The sequence below is a fragment of the Antedon bifida genome, chromosome 2 (genome assembly GCF_963402885.1).
Source record: "Antedon bifida chromosome 2, ecAntBifi1.1, whole genome shotgun sequence".
In the NCBI taxonomy this organism is placed as follows: domain Eukaryota; kingdom Metazoa; phylum Echinodermata; class Crinoidea; order Comatulida; family Antedonidae; genus Antedon; species Antedon bifida.
In genome coordinates this window covers 33,262,403-33,289,253 of record NC_136227.1, presented here as the reverse complement: position 1 = coordinate 33,289,253, position 26,851 = coordinate 33,262,403, and the positions used below count along the sequence as shown (strand labels likewise).

At 32.7% G+C, this 26,851-nt stretch overlaps 2 protein-coding genes across 3 annotated transcripts; both read right to left on the bottom strand.

Annotated features, from left to right (window-relative positions):
* Positions 1-3,087: 3,087 nt before the first annotated feature.
* On the bottom strand, positions 3,088-11,159 carry LOC144834671 (lymphoid-specific helicase-like). Its single transcript, XM_078689557.1, has 9 exons — positions 11,073-11,159; positions 10,675-10,718; positions 10,187-10,253; positions 9,860-9,978; positions 5,860-6,091; positions 5,574-5,693; positions 5,163-5,279; positions 4,719-4,878; positions 3,088-4,036 (listed from the first exon to the last, which is right to left on the bottom strand). The coding sequence occupies exons 1-9, from the start codon at positions 11,157-11,159 to the stop codon at positions 3,957-3,959; spliced, it is 1,026 nt and encodes a 341-aa protein (XP_078545683.1). The 3' UTR covers positions 3,088-3,956.
* LOC144834714 (uncharacterized) lies at positions 5,980-15,362 on the bottom strand. Of its 2 annotated transcripts, none has more exons than XM_078689611.1 (9): positions 15,185-15,362; positions 14,148-15,064; positions 13,762-13,912; positions 13,449-13,619; positions 11,073-13,265; positions 10,592-10,718; positions 10,187-10,289; positions 9,771-10,003; positions 5,980-6,091 (listed from the first exon to the last, which is right to left on the bottom strand). In XM_078689611.1, the coding sequence occupies exons 2-5, from the start codon at positions 14,716-14,718 to the stop codon at positions 12,542-12,544; spliced, it is 1,617 nt and encodes a 538-aa protein (XP_078545737.1). In that variant the 5' UTR covers positions 14,719-15,064; positions 15,185-15,362; the 3' UTR covers positions 5,980-6,091; positions 9,771-10,003; positions 10,187-10,289; positions 10,592-10,718; positions 11,073-12,541. The 2 variants fall into 2 exon arrangements, with proteins under 2 accessions (XP_078545737.1, XP_078545738.1); XM_078689612.1 differs by having other exon boundaries at positions 14,148-14,804; positions 15,185-15,202.
* Between the last annotated feature and the right edge of the window lie 11,489 nt (positions 15,363-26,851).

Sequence of the window (26,851 nt, the reverse complement as noted above, 5' to 3'; positions counted from 1 at the left end):
ATATGGTTTTACCATAAGCGGTGGATTGCTCTACATTTATCGGTTGTTACGATTTGCTGGCGACCACCAGTCGTTTATTAACAGAGTTTTATTTCTGATTGATAATAAATTATGTTTGTCGCCCTCTATATTATTTACTTTGTTTACTACTTCGGCGCGGCTTCAATACTACTTATTGTATTATAATACTAGAAATTGCAAGGCCCTTATTAGATAAAATAAATTTATTTTACTAAAATATTGTTTTTGCCATTTTTCTTCGTATCTAGACAAGATTGAAGAATATCTGCTTCAAAGACAAAGGAAATTGTGTAGCCAGGCCAGTAGATTTACACCAGCAACAATGCGTGATAGATACAAAGTTGACATTTCGCAGATGTTCACAGATTTGGAACTACTGAAAGAAGGTGACAAGAATGAAGGCTGCAAACCACCAACATTAACAGAAGTGGTAGATGTTATCAGCTCCACACCTGGATGTAGAGCTCTTGTAGACGGAGAGGGTGGGATAGGTAAAACTACCTTATTAAGGCATTTATCATACAACTGGGCTACGGCTACTCAATCGATTAAAACATTTAAAGGTAAAATTGTATTTCTTTTAAGTGTACGGGATTTAGACAAAGATGATAACATTTCCGATCTCATTGTAAAGCAACTGGATATGGAAGATTTTAATTTAAAAACAGATCTCCCAGATGATCCACGGTTGATTAAGAAATTCATAAACAAACATGACGATAAAGTTGTACTGCTACTAGATGGGTTAGACGAATTGAGATTTAATAATCCAAGCGTAATTAGTCTGTTCAAAAAGAACAACCTAGAAGAAAGTACCGTGATACTTACTTCACGATCAGAAAGCATAGATGAATTCGTAAAAGAGAGTGACGTACATATAAGAGTTAAGGGATTTAATAAACAGAGCATAGGAAAGTACATTGACAAACATTTTGAGTATTTTGAAAAACCAGAATTGGGAAAATCCCTTAGAAACGAATTAGATATTGACACTTATTGGTGGGCTGGGAAAACCCATCCTGAGGCGTGTGAAATGTGCAAAAATCCCATGCTTCTTTTTTCAATCTGTTTGCTATGGCAAGACAGTCAAATCCTTCCTACAGATAAAGCTGAACTCTTTAAAGAAATATTTCGTAATATTTTAAATCAGTTCAACAAACAAAAACAATTCGCAAAGCTGTCTAAATTTGAAGACACACCAGCAAAATACGTAAATGCTATGATATTGCTAGGAAAATGTATGTATGATAGCTTGAAAGTAAATCAACTTTCAATAAACATGAAAGATTTGAATGATAAACATACGAATAAAGATTTGGTTGATATGTCCGTGAAACTTGGATTTGTTTATGAAGAAGCACCGATTTTAAAATCGAATTTTGATAACATTTTTATGCCTCCCCACAAATTGATAGTAGAGTCATTGGTGGGATTTTACTTGTGCAAATTATGTGAACGTGAAGGTATGGAGAATGAGTGCTCAGATGTACGAACATTACTTACACCATTGGATGATGATGAGTGGAAGGTGATACGAGAGAGTGAGCATTTATACAGAGCGAGAGAGTTTGCAACTGGTTTCCTTGGTGATAAAGCTGGCGGTTTCCTCAAGCACTGGGTTACAAATAGTTTGTCAACATATCGCAATCTGCCGAGAAATTTAAACTTTGTTAAAAAAGAACATAAAGATGATGTGGTAAATGAATTAATTAATCACATGACAAGCAAAGATTTAGAAATAAATGATCATTTGGATGATATATCTACCTCCATAAGAATGTTTATTGATTACATTAGTCCAGGTGTACAATGTGACGGGCATTTCATACGTCTAATTATGCAATTGTATTTTATGCACTATGATAGTGTTAGTGTCAGTTACTTTTGTGATAAGATGGCATTGGAGCGAAAGGGAAGAGTTATTGCACACATTTTAGGCATTGAAGATAGATGTGGCTACTGTGTTGGGATTCGGAATCTATCACGTGATGTATTTAATGACTTTGTATCAGAATGTTCTCTCAAACAAGTTCAATTAGCATTACGTGATCTCGGTATCTATGATAGTAAACTTCACAACATTGATGTTAATACATTGTTTTCATTTCTCATTATGTGTCCTGAGCTGGAGTGGCTTGTCATGAAGGATTGCAATCTATCAGCTGACGACATTCGTCACGTGTCTGAAAAGTGTTCAATAAGAAATATTACATTTGATCATCGTTAGTTTTCACTGATAACGTATGTTACGTCTACTATATAACAGACACATTTTTAAATCTCGCAGCAAGCTGGTGTCAATTTTTAATATCGCAAATAATTGCATTTCTAACATTAAATGTGTATACAATATAAAAACGACCTTTTATATATAAATCGTATAGTAGATTAAATCAATATGATAATCTAAAACATAAATTGTTTTTAAACATTTTATTTTGACATACTTACCTTCATCGACGGAGCGCGCGCGCGTACTTCCGCACGCGGCACACTAGCAACGGAAGTAATAATTATTAACAGCTGTGTAGCATGCAGATAAACAAGAATGTTTGTTTCTTATTCATTATAATCTTTATAAGCTGTGCTGCCATATTTAATGAAAATGATTCTTTTATAATAATGCAATGTTTTTTACTTGATATATTGTATAGAATTGGTTGTGCGTGTTTTAAAGTAATTATGTGATAGTATTATATTAAATGTAATTATAATATTATGTGATAAAATAATATTAAATCATAAATGTAATTTCACTCTTTATAATTAGGTTGGATGGTTTTAACCATCCAATACTAAAAGTAAAGTGGTACAACTTTAAACTATAAAACATAACATGAACATAATGATGAAACGTAATTAGTTATCAAAAGCAGTTTTATTAAATGAAAACGTAATTAGAAATTAAATTAACAAATAAACACATTATGAGATGTCTTTGGCACAGTAACAACAACAGAACAAAGTTGTAGTAGAATTTGTAAAACTAAAAATGACAAAAATCAAACAATGAAGACATTATATAATATAGTTTGATATCAATGATTGTTTTTAAATATATTTTTTGATGTAGACTTATTTTTTATGTTATGATGTAGAAATAGTGAAATATAATCCTGTATAAAATAAATTTAAGGGTGAAAATATAGAGATTGGAATAATTAAAAGTTCTACTTAATGTTCAGATATATTTGTGTACAGTCTTTGATTTTCTTTATGTTGTAAGAGTAATAACACTTGGTGTTAACAATAGTTTAAACCTGAACACTGTGCTGACTTGTAATAACACTTGGTGTTAACAATAGTTTAAACCTGAACACTGTGCTGACTTGTAATAACACTTGGTGTTAACAATAGTTTAAACCTGAACACTGTGCTGACTTGTAATAACACTTGGTGTTAACAATAGTTTAAACCTGAACACTGTGCTGACTTGTAATAATACTTGGTGTTAACAATAGTTTAAACCTGAACACTGTGCTGACTTGTAATAACACTTGGTGTTAATAATAGTTTAAACCTGAACACTGTGCTGACTTGTAATAACACTTGGTGTTAACAATAGTTTAAACCTGAACACTGTGCTGACTTGTAATAACACTTGGTGTTAACAACAGTTTAAACCTAAACACTGTGCTGTGCCGAAAACAACAGTAACTACTTGCATAGAAATAAATGTCATACCATTACCATTAACAATCCCAGATTTCAATTTGTGCAATATTGGGTATACAGTATGTGAACCCAGTACTGAGATCTTTAACTCCATGACATTCTCATCGCAGGATTCTAGAACCTTAAACACTTCATTCTCCTTTACTGGTTTCAATTTTTTTCCCGTGTCATTCCCAACAAGGTCGCTGCGATCCAATAGGAGCTCAAGATCTGCGTCGCTGATGACTTGTTCTTCACAGTTTTTGATAATGCCAGAGTGATCAGTGGAGCGTAACACTTTTAATAGTTCCATAGGATCCATCACAGCTTTTGAGTCTCTCACCATAGCCTTTGAATTTACCTAAAAAAAAAAAATAAGATAATGAAATGAATGAGAACAGTCAATGCATACTGCGGTAGAAGTATATAAAACAATTCCAAAAAAATAAAAACAGATTTCGAAAAAAGGTGGGTCATTTTGAAGTATCATAATAGTTATTAACTATCACCAAAAATTTGTCAAAAAAAAATCATTTAACTGAAATACAGACGTTTTTTTGTTACAAAAATAACTTTGACTTCCAGTCAAAGTTTTCGATCAAAACATATCCCATAATGAAACGCGCTTGTTTGGCTACTCTGTATGCATAATCATAAAACTTCCTCACAATCTGTGTGAAAATACCTTCTCAATCGTGACGAGTTGTAAACAATCCTAATTAGCATCATGCATAATGCGTACTCGTGGTTTGAAATGTTTGTTTACTTTCGCTCGCGACGATTTTCCAGAGAAATGTAATCAAACTAATTTACCTGTTAATTACGTTGTTGCTTGTTGCTTTTGGCTTGAATTTTCGACTTAAAGTGAATAACTTTAATATTACTTTGATATGGCCAATTTAAATTTAGAATATTTTGACCTTCATTTTTTTGTGTTTCAAGGGACAATACATCTTTAACGTATTTATATGAATAAACACCCCAGGCGTTTATTGTTCAGGAGGGTTTTTAGGTTTTAGGGAGGTGTGAAAGACAAAACTGACCTTGATAAATGACCATCTTCTCCAGCTTCCTTTTTGCAGCTGCTCTCTCCACTATCTTCTGGTCAATGGTGTTAATGGTCACTAACCTGTAGACAATCACTGGCTTTTCTTGACCAATTCTGTGGCATCTATCTTGGGCTTGTAGATCTGACTGTGGATTCTATAATACAACTATATATGCTACTTTACAATGTATTGAAAGTCATTACACTAAAACAAACATTACACCACAAGCTTGTGACTAATTATTATAACATGGGTTCAAGGATGTAGCCAATCAGACGCGCTGAAATGAGTCACGTGTGCGCTCTTTATTTTTTCACTATCATGCACTTGAGTGCAAAAAGTGCGCAGCAAAAAAGCATATTGAACTCTGTGTGTAAATCGTATGGCAGATTATTGATCACGCTGTAATAAAATGTAGTAATTATTTATTTAACTTACCCAATCACTGTCATATATAATGACTGTGTCAGCTGTTGTCAAGTTGATGCTTAACCCACCAGCTCTTGTTGAAAGCAGAAAGATGAAATAATCAGGACCATTGCTAAAATTACTAGTCTGAGAAAGATAATAACACAACTTTCTTCTACTAATTTTGAATAACTGAGACAAACAAACAAAAAACTGCTACAACCAACTGATATTAAAGATAATTAGCATTAGGTGGACATTTGGTAAAAATTAAGACAAACACATTTTCTATTTTTTCTCAGTAAAAACATTCATAATACTAATTAACATAATACAGCAGTAGTTGCTAAAATCAGAATGAGTGTATCAACTTAATTCAGTATCATTTATATTTACAAGTTCTTCCAAATAATTCTAAATTTCTTCATCTTCACCATATACCTGTTGTTGTCTCTCAGCAAAAGCCATGCTGCCATCTAGACGACAGTAGTTGTGGTTTCTTAAGTGGCAGTAATCTTCAAGTATGTCAAGCATTGAGGTCATCTGGGAAAAGATGAGGACCTACAGACAAACATATCAGACATTGAGGTCATCTGGGAAAAGATCAGGACCTACAGACAAACAGACATATAATTCAGATGTTTTTATAAAATAATCCGGTACCAATTGCCAATTTCATTAACTTATTGCATTCTTTTAAACTAACATGAATATTTAAGATTGATACCTTGTGCCCACGCTTCTTTTGTTCAGGTAACATTCTCTCCAACACTAAAAGCTTTCCGCATGACTTGACAAGATCCTCGTCAACTTTGAACTGTTGCGTGACCGGATCAAGTGGATACTCCAGTAGGTAAGGATGGTTACAGCATTTTCTTAGTTGCATTACAATGTTTTGAAGCTTAATATTAACTACTGATTCTGTATTTGATGGGGTCACACCAGGTGCAGTTGGTTCTCTGAAATAAATAATAAAAGGGGCATAAAGTAATGTACTCATGGATGTTGTAGTGGTGGAGGTGGACAGGGACACCCTCTCACCAGGTGCAGTCGCTTCTAGAGCATCCTCTCTTGGGTCGACCTTTTGGGGTCAATGTTACCTCTTCTCTTTTCTGTGGAACAAAAGGACGCCATGATGAGTGACAACAACATTCTTTTTATATACACTTATATATTCAGAACATTTATTTCTCTTCTCTTTTCTATTAACAGTGTTTGTAAAAAAAAAACAATTTTAAATAAGAGAGGCGAACCCCAGAAAGTGTAAACTTGTGGTGGGCTGCCAAAAAATAAAAAATATCAAAAAATCATAAAAAAACCAAAGTAAACAAAAATAACAGATTGAAAATATCAATGAAATTTGAATTAATATTATTTAGGATTCAGTGATTATATGTGGATAATAGATGCCTTTTTAGCTTAAAAGTGAAATGTTTTTTTGTTGGCGATTCGGTTATGTATTTGGGTAAGTTGTTCCAATATTTTGGCCCTGAAAACTGAATGTTATGTTGGAAAGATAGTGTTTTGTGTAATGTAATATGTATTTTATTTGAGGTTCTTGTGTTATGACTATGATAGTTGAAATTGAATTTGAACAGGGGTTGAAATTGAGCGGGGATTAGGGAATTTAACCAAGAGTATACAAAAATTTTTAAAAGGGAAAGGGATGCAAACAACGGATCTGAGTGGGCTCTTGGAGGCGAGTTTGAAATGTTTCTAATACATTTTTTTTGTAGTAAAAGAAGTTTGTTTAGGTACGACGGATAAGTGTTCCCCCAGACAATATTGCAATAGTGGAGATAAGGAAGAATAAGGGAGCAATATATAGTACGAAGGATGTTTTGAGGAATAAATGCTGAAAGTCTAAAAATAATACCAGAACTTTTAGATATTTTGTTTTCGATTTCGTTAATATGGGCTTTCCAGGTCAATCTACTATCTAAATAGACCCCAAGAAATTTTGTTTTATTCACTAATGGTATTTGGTAAGTGCCAAACTGGAGTTGGTTTGGGCATCCTACTAGTGGTTTGGGCGAATTCCGAAAAATCATAAAATTGCACTTCTTAAAATTTACGGAGAGCTTGTTTGCAGAAAAGTAATCAAGGATGCTGGGTATGCTATCAATGGTAACTTTAAGGAGCGAGTCTAAATTTGTGTCAGTATATAGGAGGGTGGTATCGTCTGCATATAAAAGGAATGAAAGTAAATTTGAGGATCGGTAAATATCATTTATATATAGCAAGAACAGTAGAGGGCCTAACAGGGATCCTTGAGGGACTCCACATGTAATGGGTTGGAGATCGGATATAGATTGTTTAAATTTAGTGCATTGGTAACGGTTGGTCAGATAACTTTTATAAAGATTATACGCAGGGCCACGGATTCCATAATTAAATAATTTTGTCATTAGGATATCATGGTCTATTGTGTCAAATGCTTTGGAAAGATCGATAAAAAGGCCAATTGCTAATTTGTTTTTTTCAAATGCTTGTACAATCTCGTTTGTTAATTTAAGAAGTGCAATAGATGTGTTATGATCCTTACGGAAGCCAAATTGATTTTTGTATAATATGTTATTCTGCTGAAGAGATGTATATGTTCTGTCATAAATAAGACGTTCAAGAATTTTGGAGAAGATTGGCAGTACTGAAATGGGGCGGTAATTTCCAGGGTCGTGTTTAACACCGGATTTGAAGATCGGGGTAACTTTTGCTAACTTGAGACTATCGGGAAAGAAACCGTTTGATAAACATAAGTTAAAAATGTAGCATAGGGGATCTGATATTTGATGAATAACTTGTTTGATAATAGATGGACTTATATCATCAATGCCAGGGGATTTGTCATTTTTGAAATTTTTAACTAAGTCGATTATCTCATCGCTGATAACAGGACTGAGAAATATAGAATTTAGGATAGGAGGGGGAAGATAAGTTTTATAGTTTACATTAGAAGTATTAATGTTTGATGCGAGATTAGGCCCAATATTTACGAAATAATTATTCAAGTGGTTGGAAATGGTAGTAGGGTCATCTGTAAGATTACCCCCGCAGTCAATTACAGATTCACCGTGATCACTCACTACACGTTTTTTAATTAGGGTGTTTATAATTTTCCAAGTACCTTTAATGTCATCTCTTTTTTGGTAAAATTGATCTTCATAATAATCCTTTTTAGCTTTTTTTATTACAGAATTTAGTTTATTTCGAAATTTTTTGTATTCAATTATATTTCTATTAGTTGGGAATTTTAGAGATTTAGAGTACAGTTTATGTTTATGTTTGACGGAAGTAATGAGTCCATTGGTCATCCAAGTCTTAAGTTTTTTATGTTTATTAACCCGATCTTCAAATGGAAAATGCTTATTAAATAACTGTTTAAATTTTGTTTCAAAGGAGGAAAATGCAGGGGTAGGATCGTCAGTTAAATAAATATCGGTCCAAGACACTCTCTCAAGTTCTTCTCTAAAGTTATTTATGGTGGTGTTATTGATCTTACGAAATGATATTGGGGAATTTGGGCATTTGTCGTATGAATTGGTAGAAAGTGATGTAATATTAAAAATTGGTAGGTGGTCACTAATATCGCTGTAGATCAGTCCATTAATATTAGGGAATTCAATATTGTTGGTAATTATGTTATCAATTAACGTTGAGGAGGTTTGTGTAATACGGGTGGGTCTGTGGATTAAAGGAAGGAAGAAATTACTAAATAGTAAGTTGACAAAGTGTCTTGACTGATTATTGGACTGATGTTTTAAAATGTCAATGTTAAAATCCCCCAATAAATAAATATGTTTGTTTTCACTGGACAAGTTGTTTAATAAGGCGTCAAACGATTCAATAAAGTTATTTGCATCTAAAGAGGGGGCCTTGTAGATGACACCAACAATAATACTTTTCCCAGATTTTCTTTCAATTTCGATAAAAAGTGATTCGTATACGGAACTATCAGATAGTAGATCGACCCTTTCTTTAAATTTAATACCATTTCGGATATAAAAGCCAACACCTCCACCAGCCCTCCCAGGTCTGTTCTTATGAATAAAGGAATAGTGTTCAATTTGTGCTAGGGGATTATCATCCTTTAACCAAGTTTCTGTAATACCAATTACATCAAAGTTATGGTTAAGGGATTTTAATAATATTTGAATGTTATTTATATTATGTAGTAAGCTTCGGGCATTGATATGGAGGGAAGAAAATATTTGTTTATGATTGTCACTTTCACTTAGACAGGCGATTTGTTCAGGTTGGTAGTATTCACAATTTGTTTGGCTGGAAGAAAAAAAATAGGAATCTGGGTTGAGATTTTGTTCATGTTTATCATATGATGAATAAGGATTAAAAATTTGATTATCTAATCGGTTTTGTTTATCATTGTTATTTCCAGTAGGTAGGTTCATTTGGTTTTGTTTACACAGACACACACAAAACTAAACAGGAAGGTCGAAACATGGAGTAGACTAGCGATGTAAACAAAAAAATTATCTTTAAAGGTCACTTTAAAATGTGAAAAATTGGAAACAGTACTCGTAGTAATAATAATAACTGAGTCATAGAGAGATTATACTTAATAACCTAAGGCACCTAAACAAACTATAGAAAGTTACCAACCAATCATTGGCTAATTCTTACTGCAATTTTTCAGCTGCAGAATCTCGCAGGTGTTTCTAATTTCATGCTAACTAACACTCTGGCTTGTAGGCAGCTAGGTTGATTATAACAGAGCCATGGCACGTGATGCACTGTCTAGAGTTGATGCGTAGAATTCTTGTTGAATACTCGTCATTGGTGCATTTACAATGATCTCTTTCTTTGGAGGTATTGTCAGGTCAACATCTGTCTTTAAGCGTCATAATAAAAATGATCTATAAGATACAAACAGTTTTAATATCAACATTAATCTGTGCATGCATTTAAGCCCAGTATAATCTGTTCCAATCTCATCGGGACTATAATTGGTTGATTTAACGTTCGGTCTGATAGATGGAGCAATTACCGTTCCCTTCGTTTTTGATCTAAGAAACTGTTAACTGATTTGTTGGCAGTACCTGGTGCATCATGGATATAACATGTTGTTCTCTCTCCTTAGCTACAATGGCTTCTTCATCTTCGTGACTTGAAAATGAATTAAAATCAAACCAGGATTCAAACCTCAAAAATAAAATAAAGAAAATTTACATCCACATCAGTTTTGTTCTTATACAGAGGGAAATTGTTTGGTGGGCAGTGATTGACATGTTTGCCTTTCACACCTGCTTCGGAAAATAAAAATCATGTCTCATTTTGTTTTGTTTTCACGACGCACCATGTGCCATGTTCTTTTTCCTCGATATGCGTGTAGCTGCATCACACGTCATGAAAACAAAAAGTCACTAATGCTGTACGACGCACAATCTGTTGCGAACCTCAACTGGAGCAGGACCGGATCCAAATTGATAACAATTAAAACTTACGTTTGTAGATTATCAAACACTTCTGATAGTAAGAAGTTTAGCATAGACCACAACTCAAGACAGGTTGTTTTGAAGTGGGGTACCAGTAAGTAGAAGTCTGTTGGCAGATTGGTACGTCTTCAGTTCTCTAAAATAAACATAGTTGAATACAAAATCAAACAATTTATCTTACCACCTTATTATTTAAATAGCTTGTATAAAGTTGGAGGCAAATTTGCACTGCTATAAATTCATTACAAACATGTTGGGATATTTCTATAAACATGATGGTGGTTTCCAAACAGTGAAAGTGGTAGGTAAGACTAGGTTATGAACAGACTTAAGTTGGTGTGTGAAATATAAGCTGGGTAGAATCAATTTAGGTTAGGCTCAACTTCACTCAGCACAAATACTTCTTTACATATGACACTCTGTGTGTAAATCGTATGGCAGATTATTGATCACGCTGTAATAAAATGTAGTAATTATTTATTTAACTTACCCAATCACAGTCATATATAATGACTGTGTCAGCTGTTGTCAAGTTGATGCCTAACCCACTAGCTCTTGTTGAAAGCAGATAGGCCATCACGGCATCAGCTGTAACTCAAAAAGTGGCTAGAAAATGACTTTCGTTCCAGTAACGGCGGCACTACTTTTTGAAAGCAAATACTGATAATTTAACCCTTTATACATGTTATGTTAAAGTTTCTTTAAAAAACATGCTGCTGTTTTTTGTCAGGAGTGATTTAAACTCGTGATGGTACCATAAAAAAGGCCTATTTTGAGGTCTGAGCCCATGTTTGGGTAGCTGTAACTTTATTTATAAATACCTTTAGCATTTGAAATTTTTAACACGTATTCCAAACACAGTTTATATCACAAATCCAAAATGTTAAATTTCAAATGTAAAAATCCTTAAAATAACAGTAACTGAAAAAGTGCGAGTTGTTAGACCTTCTGCCGTGAATGTTTACATCGAGTAAATGGCGTCGCGATGCAAATTGTATGATACGGTGCTGCCGCCGTTGGCTTATTACTAGAATACAGCAATAAAAAAAACGAACGAATCGGTTAATTGTATATACATTATAAACATATTGTTATGTACTAAATATAAACAGTTGGTTTGGTTTTAAAAAATGAAAAATAATAAGAAACAAAGAAAATTGTGATTTTTTTTTGGTCGGTTGCAGTGGCCTTCCATACATTTGATGACGCCCTCTATTGACATTTTCCTACAAAACTTTTAAGTTCTCATTATACAGTAATGTTATACAGAGTAACAGACGTTGAAAGTAGTTGTAATAAAAACATTTCCTATAAATACATAAAATGATTGATTTTGTTGTTGTTAAAACCATATTTGCATTCGTTGTTTTACATTTTAAAAAAGTAATTTAAATATATAAAGAAGTAACAAAATGGCAATATAAAGACGATAAAAATTGATTAAAAACGTACTTTTGACAGTTTTCATTATTCTATAAAGCTCGTTTTTTGTGTTCATGTTCGGGTAGAGAGGCTATAAACTCAGGGGAGGAATATAAAATACCCTCCCTTTTCACCAAGACAAAAATGAATGAGATGAGTAAGAAGAATGCAAGAGTTTGAAAAATAAGATATTTAGAATGGATAGCATGGAATGATCTATTTAATGAAAACCGTAAGGTTAGAGTCCATACACTGTGCAAGTCCAAGCTCCTTATATCTTGGCTCTGTGTGTATGTGAGACGCTTCATACCCGGATGTAAAACTTATAATATTTATAATGTAACTGTTTTTCTTCATAGATCATAATATTCTAGATCATCATCCGACTCGTCATCACTAATATTATAATCTTCATTATCATTCATTGAATCGGTAGGGGGTGTTTTTATGTTTTGGCAGTTTTTACATTTACATAAGTCTGTACATGGTAATCCAGATTTCAAACAGGAACATCTTCCTTTTTCACAATTTCCCACTTTACAGCTGCAGTGAATTGACTTGAGTTGTTGGTACATGCTTAGCAAACCCACTTGGAATTTCATTTACAGTTAATAGCTGAAGTTTTGCTATACTTGTTTCCATGTCGATAATGGTGTCCCATGAAGCACAGTGTCCATATTTATTCAACAGATTCAACACTTGGGATGAACCAGTCAAGTGTCGTATTGTCAATCCAAGTCCAAGAGACTTCGGAGTTTGCTTTTTACCTTTTGATGTTAAATAAACAATGTCCTGGCAAATGGATAAAATTTTAACATGGGTCTCAGGAGAAACATCAACATAAGTTGCCATGTTTGGTTCAAATGTGGCACCAATGCACCATGCAATTAAGTTGTAAAGGTGAAATGGAATCATCTTTATTGCTTCCTTCAAATTTATATCGTCTGATGTTGGAGGCCAATTACAACTCATAGCAGGTGAATCTTTTATTTCGTTGTGTACAATTGTACCTGCATTAAAAACAGTTCTAACCTTTTCTAGACCTATTTCATGATGTATTGCTGGAATGGTGTTTTCAATTTCTATTTCAGAGCTAGATTCACCAGTTGTTGAAGACTCCTCAGATGACTTGATACGATCTAACACACTTCCAGTTGAAAGTTCCTCTGTAAATACCATCTCACATTGGTTTTTACGATAAGGCTTGTGGAAGCACAATTGCGGAAAGTCTTGCTTCATTCGTTCTTTAAGTCTATCAGATCTAAAGTAGGAATTAAATGACATTAAAAAATTGTTTCACTATGCCTAATTAATGGATACTAGGACAGTATTATTCAAATCAAAATAGAATAATACTGTTCATTGACATTTAAATGCTTAATTAAAACTTTAATTTGTTTGTATTATGTTTTTGTTCTTTAGATTAGATTCGTTTTATATGTACCTGTAATTAATCATTTCAAGCCCTTCATGCTGTTTAACAATCTTTGTAAACAATTGTACCAATTTCCGCATCCTTAAAATGTCTTGATTTTTTATGAGACGCTCCTGAATGACTGTTTGCTTGAAAACTTGATATGATGCATCATACTCTGGTTTTAGTGAAGCATCCGTTCTAAAAAAAGATAGATAATACACTTTGAAAATGCAATAGTCGTGTAGTGAGACAGTCTCTTGATCATAAGGTTGCTGTCCACTTGGGGTGTTTATTTAATACTATGTATAGCACAACTATAGTAATAATGTACAGTACTTACTTATGACTACCTGTCCTCCTTGACAGAAATCTAGTATAATGCCTGTAGCAAGAACGATGGTAGCGAACTTCTAATGCTACACAGTCCTTGTCCCGTATGTGTATCAACACATTTTCATCAGTTTTAGCTTCTGCAGCTTGGCGTAAAAGTCCTTAAGATACAAATAAAGACAAATAAAGTAAAATAAGAATTACTTAATGCATAACAATTCTGTCATCATTTTATCATTATTTATTCAAATTTTATTCTAAAAACTGTATTATCCCAAACTGGGAATTCACAACAGTAGAAATATTTGTAGGATTTTTATTACTGTAATGCAAAATACTGTAATGCTATTATGTATCGAGGTCACCTAAAAACAATCAATCAATGGTGTCACATACCTCCATCTTTAGTTTCTGCTTGACACAGTTTGTCCTTCTTGCGTTTATGATAGACTGTTATGTAGCAATCAACCTTGTTGCAAATTATGCAAACAGCTGGTAAGACTGAGCGACTAGGCCTAGATGATGACGACCTTGGATAAGGCACCCTGCTGGTGATGGACGAGGCCAGTACCGAAGATGATCGTAGTTTTTTCGTTGTTGTTGGATACAAGCCTTCATCACTACTACCTTTACTACTTTCACTACTAGAACTAGAAATCTTATTTTCACATCTTTTAACAGCTTTAACAATTCGTGTCTTGTCAATAAACCGTCGGTAGCATGTTGGGTGAAACCCTTCATTATGTAGGCCTTCAAAACTACCTTCAAATAGATGACGTGAGGCTTCGGCTAGGATACGGTCATAACCATCCAATTTTTGCCATTTACTGGCACATTCTGTTACCCTTTTCCACCGTACATTTGTAAACGGGCTTACCTTTTCTGATACAACGGATTCTAAATGTATAATACACTTAAATTCTGTCGAATGTTTTTTTTTCTTTGTCTGCTCGCATGCTTCGTCCATGTTGACAGCTAGTGTGTGTTATGGTTAAAGTAGATGAAGCGTGACGGACAATCTTAATTGTTATTGGTTGAATGCAATCACGTGACCTAAAAACCACGTCGGCGTATGAAAATTTGTTAATGTGTTTTGAAAAAAATAGTCCGAATTTTATATTAAAATTACGCAAAAACTACAGAATATCGTAAAAAGAACTTTTATATTTTATTTAACTATTTTATTTACAATATGTTTCAAGTGAAATTATGTAGTGCCACTTCCACTGGAACGGGATGAAACAATACAGGCTACAGCTGATGGCCTATATAGTAATAATACAGCATGCAGTAGGCTTAGTTGCTGCTAAAATCTGAATGAATGAAATGTCTACATTAACTCAGACTGGCCATTAATTGTGCATAACTATAATTTACATTTACAAATTGGCAAAAGTTAGTTGTTTCTTTACTCTGTATCCATGAGTGCTTACCTGTCAACAGCCATCTAGACGACACAGTAGTTCTGTCTCTGTACATGGCGGTATGTAGGTCTACATGGTCGTGGTGGAGGTATTTATAACAACTCTGTGTAGCAGCTGTAATCTTCACGTATGTCACGCACTGTCATCCTGCTGGAGTATGGTCGAAGCGGCCGCCAACCAAAGCGGCCGCCAGTTTAATATCGTCATTTGTATGGAACGCCATGTGCGCTTTAATCTTTGATTGTCGTTGTCAACACCATGGCCTATGGCGAGTTGAGTTACAGCTGTATGTATGGTCAAACCAATAAATATAAGCCAAATCATGTACTATCGAATCTTTATATTTCTATAATAATTAAGTTTGCCTGCCGAAAAATTAATGTATATTTTATTTGTATTTTAATATTAACTAACTAAATATATTTACATATACTATCGAATCATTAATAATTTACGTTTGCATCAATCTACGTACTATTGAACCTTTATATCTCATTTACGTACTATTTATTTATTTATATCTCTTTTTTTTTAAATACATGTGAAGGAAAAAAATACCGTTGAACTAACCCGACGTTTCTCGAGCACTCTCCTATCGAATCTTTTTACAGTATTGCAATAATAATTTACGTACGGTGTTGCCGAATCTTTATATCTCATCTACTTTACTATCGAATCTATTTACAGTATTACAATAATAATTTACGTACGGTATTGCCGAATCTTTATATCTCATTTACATACTATCGAATCTTTATACAGTATTGCAATAATTTACGTACGGTATTGCCGAATCTTTATATCTCATTTACATACTATCGAATCTTTTTACAGTATTGCAATAATAATTTACGTACGGTGTTGCCGAATCTTTATATCTCGTTTACTTTACTATCGAATCTTCATACAGTATTGCAATAATAATTTACGTACGGTATTGCCGAATCTTTATATCTCATTTACTTTACTATCGAATCTTCATACAGTATTGCAATAATAATTTACGTACGGTATTGCCGAATCTTTATATCTCATTTACACTGTACTATCGAATCTTCATACAGTATTGCAATAATAATTTACGTACGGTATTGCCGAATCTTTATATCTCATTTACACTGTACTATCGAATCTTGTTTTTTTATTGATTAGTAATAGGGTGTGTTATACATTAAGTGTTATTCCATTGTAATACATTGTTTGTGTTTTCAATAAAGCAACATAGGGACGAAAACGCGACCTTCAACAGCACTATTCCTGGCCGGCCGTGTAGTTATTAGCAGAAATTCGCGTAATTAATTACCGTACCGTACAGACACTTGCATCTTATTTTAGTATTTAAAACTCATTTTAAATTGATCAATATTTATATATCTGAAGGTATAAAATAATTTAGGATATTAAATAAATAAATTGATGTCATCATGTTATTGTAATTATTATTGCGAACACTACTACAGTAGTTACTTTACTAATTAATTAAAATACAATAACAAATATATATATTTTGATATACTTTATTGAAAATATATATATATTATTCTTAATAATTGGCTTATTATATATTATATTAATATACAATACAAACACCACAATGTATTTTATTGACTTTATTAAACATATATATCAGGTTAGAACAGTTATAAAGTAAGTAATCATCGATTCGCCATTTCGTTTAAAAGAACGTATCACATTCAATCTGTAAAAAAAGAGAATAAATTACATAATAATTTAGATTGTTATTTACGTCCGAGGTAAAGAAAACATGTCGAAACAATGACAATCAAAGATTACAAAACAACGACAATCAAAGCGCACACGGCGTTCCATACAAATTACCGTTATTGAACTAGCGGCCGCTTTCGTTGGCGGCCGCTTCGACCGTAATCCATCCTGCTGTGAGAAGATGAAGACAATTCTGATCAGACATTGAGGTCACCTACGTTAATTAGGCCTAGTAGTAGACTCTAAACTAGGCTAGTTAAAAGTAGAATTCATACTTCCCTCCTCCGACTCTCCAGAGTTGTTGTTTGTGGGCTAGGCTAGGGGAGAAAAGAGTGGTACACCGGATGCCGGTACACCCTGCTGGCTGGCTGTGTGTGATATTGTCACGTTAGTTAGGTGCCAGGCAGGCACCAGTAGGCCTAGTGTAATACCAGAACAGAAAAAAAAAAAAACTATAAACACCCAGCTTACCTAAGTTTTGTGGCTCTTAGAAGAACAGACTAGGCCTACACCTTTTATATTATTCATAAAGGCCGCGCTGTGTGATACCCAACCATTAACCACTGAGCTCTCTACTCGTTTTAAATTTTTTTAAACCAAGAGCGCCTTCAACGGACAATGAGACCGTACCAGTTTTTGAAAAATAATTTATTTATCAATTTAATTTTTATCACTATGTCGATATGTCAAAATATAACCAAATTCGGTTTTTTTTTCTACCCAAATTTTAGATACAATACAACAACAATTGTCTTGTAATAATATTGTCGTGACGATGTGATAATGCTGAGTCATCATGAGGACAGTGCAAAGATGCCAGTTTTAGCATAAATGAACAATATAGCAAATATCTAAAAGGTATAAATTAAAATGATGAATGCCGACTTGACAAAGAAAGACAATGGAAGAATATGAGAATTGTTTGAAGGTTTTCATGATGAAATCAAAGAATCAGCGCACTTTGATAAATTATTAAAATAAAAACAACGTATCACGAATTAAAATTCGGAACTACTGTATTTACGGCTATTGGTTTGTTATACACTATTCCTTCACTTAAATATAATAATGTAGGCTAAAAAATTAAAGCAATAGTACAGTGGATATGGAACTTTGACTTTACTTTTGACTCGAAAATAAAAGACGCTAAAGAAAAATTGTGCTGTGTAATTTAGATGATGCGCGCAAACACATAACGAAAGTATAAAAATGCCAAACTATATTATTTTGGGTGTTTTTCGTGGTTTATTAATTATTTGATACGTAGAGATAAAAAAGGTGGACAAAAATCATTGTATGGAAGATTTGTTACGTACTTGCTACTTTTGTAATTAAAGTGTGGTCTACCAGAAACCTGTGCTCCGCACGGTTTGTCTACCTTAATAATATAATTCCCATGGCATGATTATTGAGTATAATAAAAGCGTACTTTTCCCGGCCACGATATTTCTTTTCTTACATAATTTGGGGACCCCTCATGAGACGTCACAAAATTAACATGAATATTCATTAATGATTTGTCCTAAGCTGCGTTAGAAATGAGCTAACAATTCGCTAATACAAACGTTTTCTGTCGGATGTATGGGGTTCGAATCCGATAAGCAAGTTCTTTTTACTTTATAGTGAGCGAGAGATTATTTAGAGGGTTAGGTTTAGTTCTATTTAGGAACTTAAGTAGTTCGGCTATCTTTCACATAAGGGGCCCAAACTTCTGTACGGAATAAAAAATCGCTTCCCGGCCCCTGACAAATTGTTTGTTTTTTTTTAAATTGTCAACTATACAATTCGGAACTATTTACGGCCATTGATTTTGTTACACACGGAGTATTCCTTTACTTTGAAGTATAATGTAAGCTACAAAATGAAAGCAATACTGGATTTGGGGTGCGCCTCAGAAAGTGACAACGTGCATGAGCGGGACAGACTTCTGTCAATCAGTCGGCAGAGATGAAAACATTTTAATGATGAAGAAGACATTAAGGTGTGAAGTATTGGAATAATAACAATGATTACGGACTCAACACCAAAAGTAGTCGAAATTAGATGATGCGCTTCGACACAAACATTTTGGGTGTATTTTTCGTTGATATTTAGTGGAAACACGACACTCATTTGGATTCGTTTTGTGTGTGTTTTTTTAATTTTTTATTTACATTTCATGGTTTTTATATTCCCTCACCTGAACCTCCTATAAAATGCTAAACAGCTAAAAAATGAAACAACATTCATGCTATTATAATTTGCATTGTGCAATAGACATATATACATTATAGGCTATACATACCTAGAACGAATATTGATGTATTATAAATCATTAAGAAATGACATGTTGATTTTATTTTACAATTTAGGATGAATAATTATATTCAAAAAAATCATGATAATTACAAACATATAGCATAATATATGGAGGCAGTAAAGCAACCATTTGAAGAAAGATATTGAAACAGTAAATTTGAAATTTCAAGATGATGCAAAACTTACTTTAATAATGTTTATCTAACAATATGTAAATAATCGATTTATCAACTCCAGATGTTTAATAAAAAATAGACAGAATTTTGTTGATTTTTGGATATTTGTATAATGTATTAGTTACGGACCAAACATTTTAATATAAAATACCTTGAAAGACATTCAAAATGTTTTATTGGGTTGTTGCATGATATATGTAACATGAATTTTGATAAACAGCAGCTATACTAGATTCTAATGAATACATGCAGTCTATATCTGGTTTTTAGAATAGATGGGAATAGAATTCTGGGAATGTCATTTTGAGAGAGTTGATTCCGTATATAGTATATTATTATGTTTGGTTTTTGTATGGTCTCATATGTTGAGAACCTATATGTCTGTATCTATAGCAACTAAAAATGCATTATCTCTATGGAAATAAACAAATGATGTTTAAAAAACTCTTAACCGGATCACAGTGTACCACCGATATGTACATTTTTGCTTATTTACAATTCTGTTTTTATAGTTCATTTTTATACATATCTACTTCTTTCTTTCTGAAATAAAGATACTTAAAAATAAGTTGTTCATATGGATGTTTATTGTCCCAATGCTTTATCATCTACAGTATATACATATAAGTGGATATAACTTGTTAAATTAAATTCATTCATAACATTATGTAGAAATAAGTAGTTTAAAATGTCTCTCAAATAACAATATTTTCATTGTTTTAAAATAAAAATAGCCAAAATTATCAATTTGATTTTTATACATCTGAAACAATAAGTACTTTCAAATATAACCTTAAAATAGCAATTTTTTCGTAGTTTGAAAATGAAAACATTATTACTTGAATTGATGCATTATTATTTAATGGCATGTTGACATTTACAAATTTTAAATACATTTAAAAATTGCTTTGTCTGTGCAAACAAATGCAGATACATAGATAAAATTGTATATTCTGTTAAAGTTTGTATTATTATTTAATGGCATGTTGACATTTACAAATTTTAAATACATTTAAAAATTGTTTTTCTGTGCAAACAAATGCAGATACAGTAGATACAATTGTATATTCTGTTAAAGTTTCTACATTTTTAAATACATTTTTTAAATACTTGTAATACTTAAAATGTAAACCAATCACAATGCTTTATGTGATGCTTTTCTTCACTTCCATTCCGGTTTATAGTCCTTATCCGAGAAGACTCGTTCTACCACCAGAACCATAGAGCGAGTGAGCCGCCTCGAAGCTTTGCTGATGTTATGGCTACGTAATTACGGTTCAACTGTTTTAACCGCTCGGTCACTCACTCACTCAATAAGTCCTGGTTAAGAACAAAACAAATTTTATTTTGTTTATACTAACTTGCTAATGAGACATTTTACAGCTTTTAATATTAGTGCGTTGAGCTCTTATCTGCTGTCTGCATCCTGTCCAGGACGATTCGGCCCTGAGACGATTCGGCCCAGGACTATTCGGCCCACTTTTAGTGGATATAAAATTATGTAGAAATAATAAGTAGTTTAAAATATGTCTCTCAAATAACAATATGTTCATAGTTTAAAAATGAAAATAGCCAAATCTTGATTTTTATATATATGCAGGTTGCAAAATAAATCAATACGGCCGAATCGTCCCACATTCAGACAAAAGATTAGTAGTATATTAGTAGTATATCATCATATAATAATCGGAAAATGTCTTCAGTATTTTGACTGTCCAACTTTCTGATTTTATTTGAAAGTTTTTAATTATTTTTTTAATAAACATTGAATTATTGTCTTCTCTTTGATATTGTTACTGCAATGTCGATCAACCTGGTCATCGTTATTTTCTACTATAAATTTATAGTACAGTAGCCAGGTCTATCTCTCATTAATTGAGAGATTTTTATTTTTTTAATTGTTAGGTACTGTAATTCCTGAGTTTAACTGAAGTACAAATGTCATTCTTGTCAAATATATATTGATATTATACATTTAAATCGAGGATCATGTGTGTTTTCGTTATATTCACTATATGCACGAGTTTTTATGGTAAAATCGAACAGAATTTAAAAAGGACCAAATTTTAATTTCAAATGTTCAAATTTCGATATTTTCATCATTAAATTATTATGCAGCAGGACGGTACTATATTGATGATGGCCCAAGAGTGAAGTATTGGAATAATAACAATGATTACGGAGTCAACACCAAAAGTAGTCAAAATTAGATGATGCCCTCGGACACAAACATTTTGGGTGTATTTTACGTTGATATTTGATATTTAGCGGAAACACGACACTCATTTGGATTCGTTTTGTGTGTTTTTTTTTTACATTTCATTGTTTTTTTATATTCCCTCACCTAAACCTCCCATAAAATGCTAAACAGCTACAAAATGAAACAACATTCATGCTATTATAATTTGCATAGTGCAATAGACATATATACATATATACATTCTTGTCAAATATATATTGATATTATACATTTAAATCGAGGATCATGTGTTTTCGTTATATTCACTATATGCACGAGTTTTTATGGTAAAATCGAACAGAATTTAAAAAGGACCAAATTTTAATTTCAAATGTTCAAATTTCGATATTTTCATCATTAAATTATTATGCAGCAGGACGGTACTATGATGACCCAAGAGTGACGTACAGTAATATGTTATACTCATGTTGATGCAATCATGTTACCATTAATAAACAATTTAACTATATTGATGATGACCCAAGAGTGACGCACAGTATGTTATACTCATGTTGATGTAATCATGTTACCATTAATAAACAATTTAATTAAACCTAATCAATTATTTTTAAAATGTTTTAATTATAATCACAATGTTCAATATTGTTATATTGTCAATCTTGTAAAAATAAATGCTCTTGAAAAATCTTTAAAAACTTCAGCTTCAATTAATTTAAACAAAAATACAACATTTTGTATGCGGCAACAACATAATAAAATATAAAATGATTGACACACGAACTAAAAGGTAAGTATTTTGTTTAGGGAGGATCGAGAGTCAAATCAGATGCCAAATAAAACGTATTGTGATATTCAAAATCAATAGGCATGAGAAGAAACAAAATTGCTATAATAATTATTAATTTTTTTCGCGTGGTAACTTTATTTGTTTTCGCGTGTTATTATTTCGCGTTATTTTTCGTGTGGAATCTACTCCATCGATACAAAATCAATTGTTCTAGGTAGTGTAAAGAAAGGGGTGAATTCAGACATATTCATTATCACTGTTCGCTAGTATTAAACCAACATGGGTATTAGCGCACATTGGTACCAGGAGATGTAAAATTTATTTTACATCTCCCTGGTGGTACTAAAACTTCTCACTGATTTTAATTGTATCCTATTCATGATTTGTATTATACCATTTCAGAAGGAAATTGTAAGTATTTTTCTAAAATAGTTTCTGTAGAATTTTGAGTGAATAAGTATAGACTTAGTAGTAACCCTATTGTGCTTCTACAGAAAGACCTGCACTAGACTGTGGAACAGCATTTGTGACGTCACGGCCAAAGTCAATAGCGGCATGTTATCGTGATATTAAAGTTGACCTCAAAGAGAGTGGCGCGCAGTTGTTGCTACGAAATAAATATTGGAATATTGAAATGAATATGTACACGTTTGTATAAGTGTGTGTGGGTACAATGCATATCAGACAAAGTAGTATTATCTGCAATCACAAATTGCCCTTTTAATATTACAAGTTTTAGTTTTAGTAAGTACCATGTAATTGTATTGATGTTTATTTACTAAATTAATTGTAATTTGTAAGATACTTTATTTCAGCTTTTGGCTGCCACTGTATTTTAATGTTTTTGCAAATAAAAGATACCATGAATATAATACATACTAAAATAATCTGCAGTTTTTAAATATTATTCAAAAAGAGTCTAGGTAATTTTCTAAAAATACTTTCTAGGGATTTTTGAATGGAATAATTATAGACGTCGTACGACGACGATATAATCGTGTACATTGTGTTTCAACAGAAAGACCGTTGGACCGTGGAATAGCTTTTGTGACGTCACGACCAAAGTCAATATAGCATACATATACGTGGATTATGAATAATTAGTAGTAGTTGACGTCAAAGGGAGTGGCGCAGTTGGTGGTACAAATCGTCACATTTTACTGTATCGGTATATTGATAGTCCAGATACGAGATCCAGTTACAGTCCAGTCTTAAGCCAATTTGTAAGTTTACAATATTTCATTAATATAGTCTAATTTATTTGCAAAACAATAATATGAGATTATAAGGCATAGTTCTGACGGTTATGCTTCCATGGTTATTTGAAGTAGAGTGTGGGTTGTGGTAATGTCTTGTTAATATCACTGAACGTACTAGTGTGTGCCACACACTAATCGTCAACAAACAGCGAGTTTCTCTGAAGAATTCCGTCACAACAAACGATATATCATATTATAAGATAATTATAATACTTATGTATGTTTTTTATATTTAAGTACGGTCCTATACAAGGCTAACATTCAATCTCATTTTGCCAGTGATTGCCGAACCTGATCATAATCCTCGGGTTATTGCCGAACCTGATCATAATCCTCGGGTGATTGCCGAACCTGATCATAATCCTCGGGTGATTACCGAACCTGATCATAATCCTCGGGTGATTGCCGAACCTGATCATAATCCTCGGCTGATTACCGAACCTGATCATAAAGGAATTAAATTGTGATTTCTGTAGTGTGTGCCTTTAATTGTGTTTGTTTTGGAGATACCTTGATATAATTAATACCTATAATACTGTACATAAGCGAGCATAGCGTAATAGTTGTAATCAATCAAACCATCTATTTTTTTTTATTGTGTTTTCACTCTTGAATATTATTTTGATTCCTACGCAATTTTATATAACACCTACATACATTCATGTCATTTGATTGGACGATTGTATCACATGGCGTGAAATAGTACGTACTATTTAACGATCGTGAAAAAGTACTTTTTTTTCATTTTTCGCGTATATCCAATACAGCACCGTCTGTTCTGTGACGCGCACCACGCGATCGCTCCTTCACAACGAGATCAAAACAATGACAGTGGCAATGACAAGAATCAAAGAACTTATAACACAAGAATCTCCTGTTCTTCAATTTGCATTCAAAACACAGTATCGGAAGTACAGGGTTAAAAGGTCAAACTGGGCGACGCCATTTCACAGCATGGAGAAGCGCCCCCTCCAAACTAGGAAGTCAATTACTCTACCCCCATAGAGTATTAGCAGATCCCCTCTATGGTTTTGACTTTCTAATTTGATGCGGGCGCCCTACTCCTCAGTCAATTACTCGACCCCCCCTAGAGTATTAGCAGATCCCCTCTATGATTTTGACTTTCTAATTTGATGCGGGCGCCCTACTCCATGGCTCACAATGGCGCCACCCATAGCTCTATTCTATCCCACAATGCCTTTCGAAATTGTTACGCGCTTCGGACGAACAGGAGATTCTTGTGTTATAAGTTCTTTGCAAGAATCTATTTCGATGTTCTATAACAAATACGGTAATGAATGTTTTTATATTCGTTCTATTTCATATTTAAAACTCAAGACGATGCTGCTAGGTATATGGTAAGTAACGTACGCCTATGAAAAACAAATGTACTGGTATAATGAACTGTGTGAAATCAATGACTTTTGACATTTTTGGTCCAACTGAATAAAACATAAAATGAGAGCATTATTTCTATAATACAATCAAATAATGGTCTATTATGCTTATTAATAATATTCTGAAAATGTGTACAATTCAAAAAGTATTTTTAAAACGGTAGAAAAAAAAAACATTTCTATCGAAGTTGCTAAAATCAGTAAGAAAGTAAATTTCGACAAAATTAAATTTATTATTATTCTTTACAGATTCAAAATGGATGAAAAAGGTGTAGAATTCCAAACATTTCTGAGAGAACTAAGTGAACACTATCCTGGTGTAAAGATGCGATGGCTGAGAATGCTTCTATTTGGTATTATACCCATTGGAACTCTTGATGAAAAATCAGCCCTAGATTTATTTAATCAACTGACTGAACGAGGATTGATTTCCAAAACTGATGTGAAGCTGTTGTCGGACATTGCTGAAGTAACCGAGAGGGCCTTAGCAACAGAACGCATAGACAAATATAAGAACACTATCCAAAGTAGCGATACAACAGGTGTAGGATTAACAGCATATCGCAGAGCAATGTTTAATGTGCTAACTAACACTGACGAAGACGATTTGATGATGGTTATTGGTTTCTACACACTGAGTGACTACAACTATAACAACATATGGGATGTTGTATATCAAATTGAGAAAGCCGGACGTTTGAAATCACAAGACGACCGTGACACTTTTGCAAAGCTTTTAAACCAACATGCACAAAGTTTTCTAAAAGGTAGATCACCACATTATTATGCATAATACACTTACTTGAGATCATTTAAATAGAACCTAATTAATTACGTAATTTTGAAATGTGCATTTAACGAATATTATTATAAAACGAATCTCGGTTGGGCCAACTTTTTCTCATTTTCACAGATTTGCTCATCTTTATCGTTTCAAAATTAATTAATAATAATAAACAAAATAACACCCATGTTAAGTCCGAATAAAGGTGCATGTTATGAACATAAATATTTCTGTTATATTAGTTATATTTGAATAAAACATAATTTATGTTGAATTAATGCTCCCATAATTGAATTATTAAGATGTATAAAACATTCATTGTAAATTCAGGTTTTTTTACTGTCATTTATTAAACAGTGGAAGTGGCGACCAGTAATAATGAAGAACAAGGAATGCCAAAAGAAGTTAAATCAGAAACAGGTTAGTTACTAATAATGTACCGTATAATTTTGCTCTCAATCGGTAGTTTTTTAGGTAGAATAATAAGTATTGTTTTTTTAATTTTTTTCCCTATTATTTGATTATTAAAATAGGTCAAGTGGCAACCAGAAGTAATGAAGAACAAGGAATGCCAAAAGAAGTTAAATCAGAAACAGGTTAGTTACTAATAGTGTACCGTATAATTTTGCTCTCAATCTGTAGTTTTTTAGGTAGAATAATAATAATAATAATAATTGTTTTTTAATTTTTTTTTCCTATTATTTGATTATTAAAATAGGTCAAGTGGCGACCAGTAGTAATGAAGAACAAGGAATGCGAAAAGGAGTTAAATCAGAAACAGGTTAGTTACTAATAATGTACCGTATAATTTTGCACTCAATCGGTTTAGGTAGAATAAATATTTCTATTTTTTATGTTCTTATTATTATTATTCTGTTATTAAAACAGGGCAAGTGGCAACCAGTAGTAATGAAAAACAAGGAATTCGAACAGACGGTAAATCAGAAACAGGTTAGTTACTAAAGTATAATTTTGCTGTCAATCGGTTTAGGTAGAATAAATATTTCTATTTTTTTTGTTCTTATTATTATTATTCTATTATTAAAACAG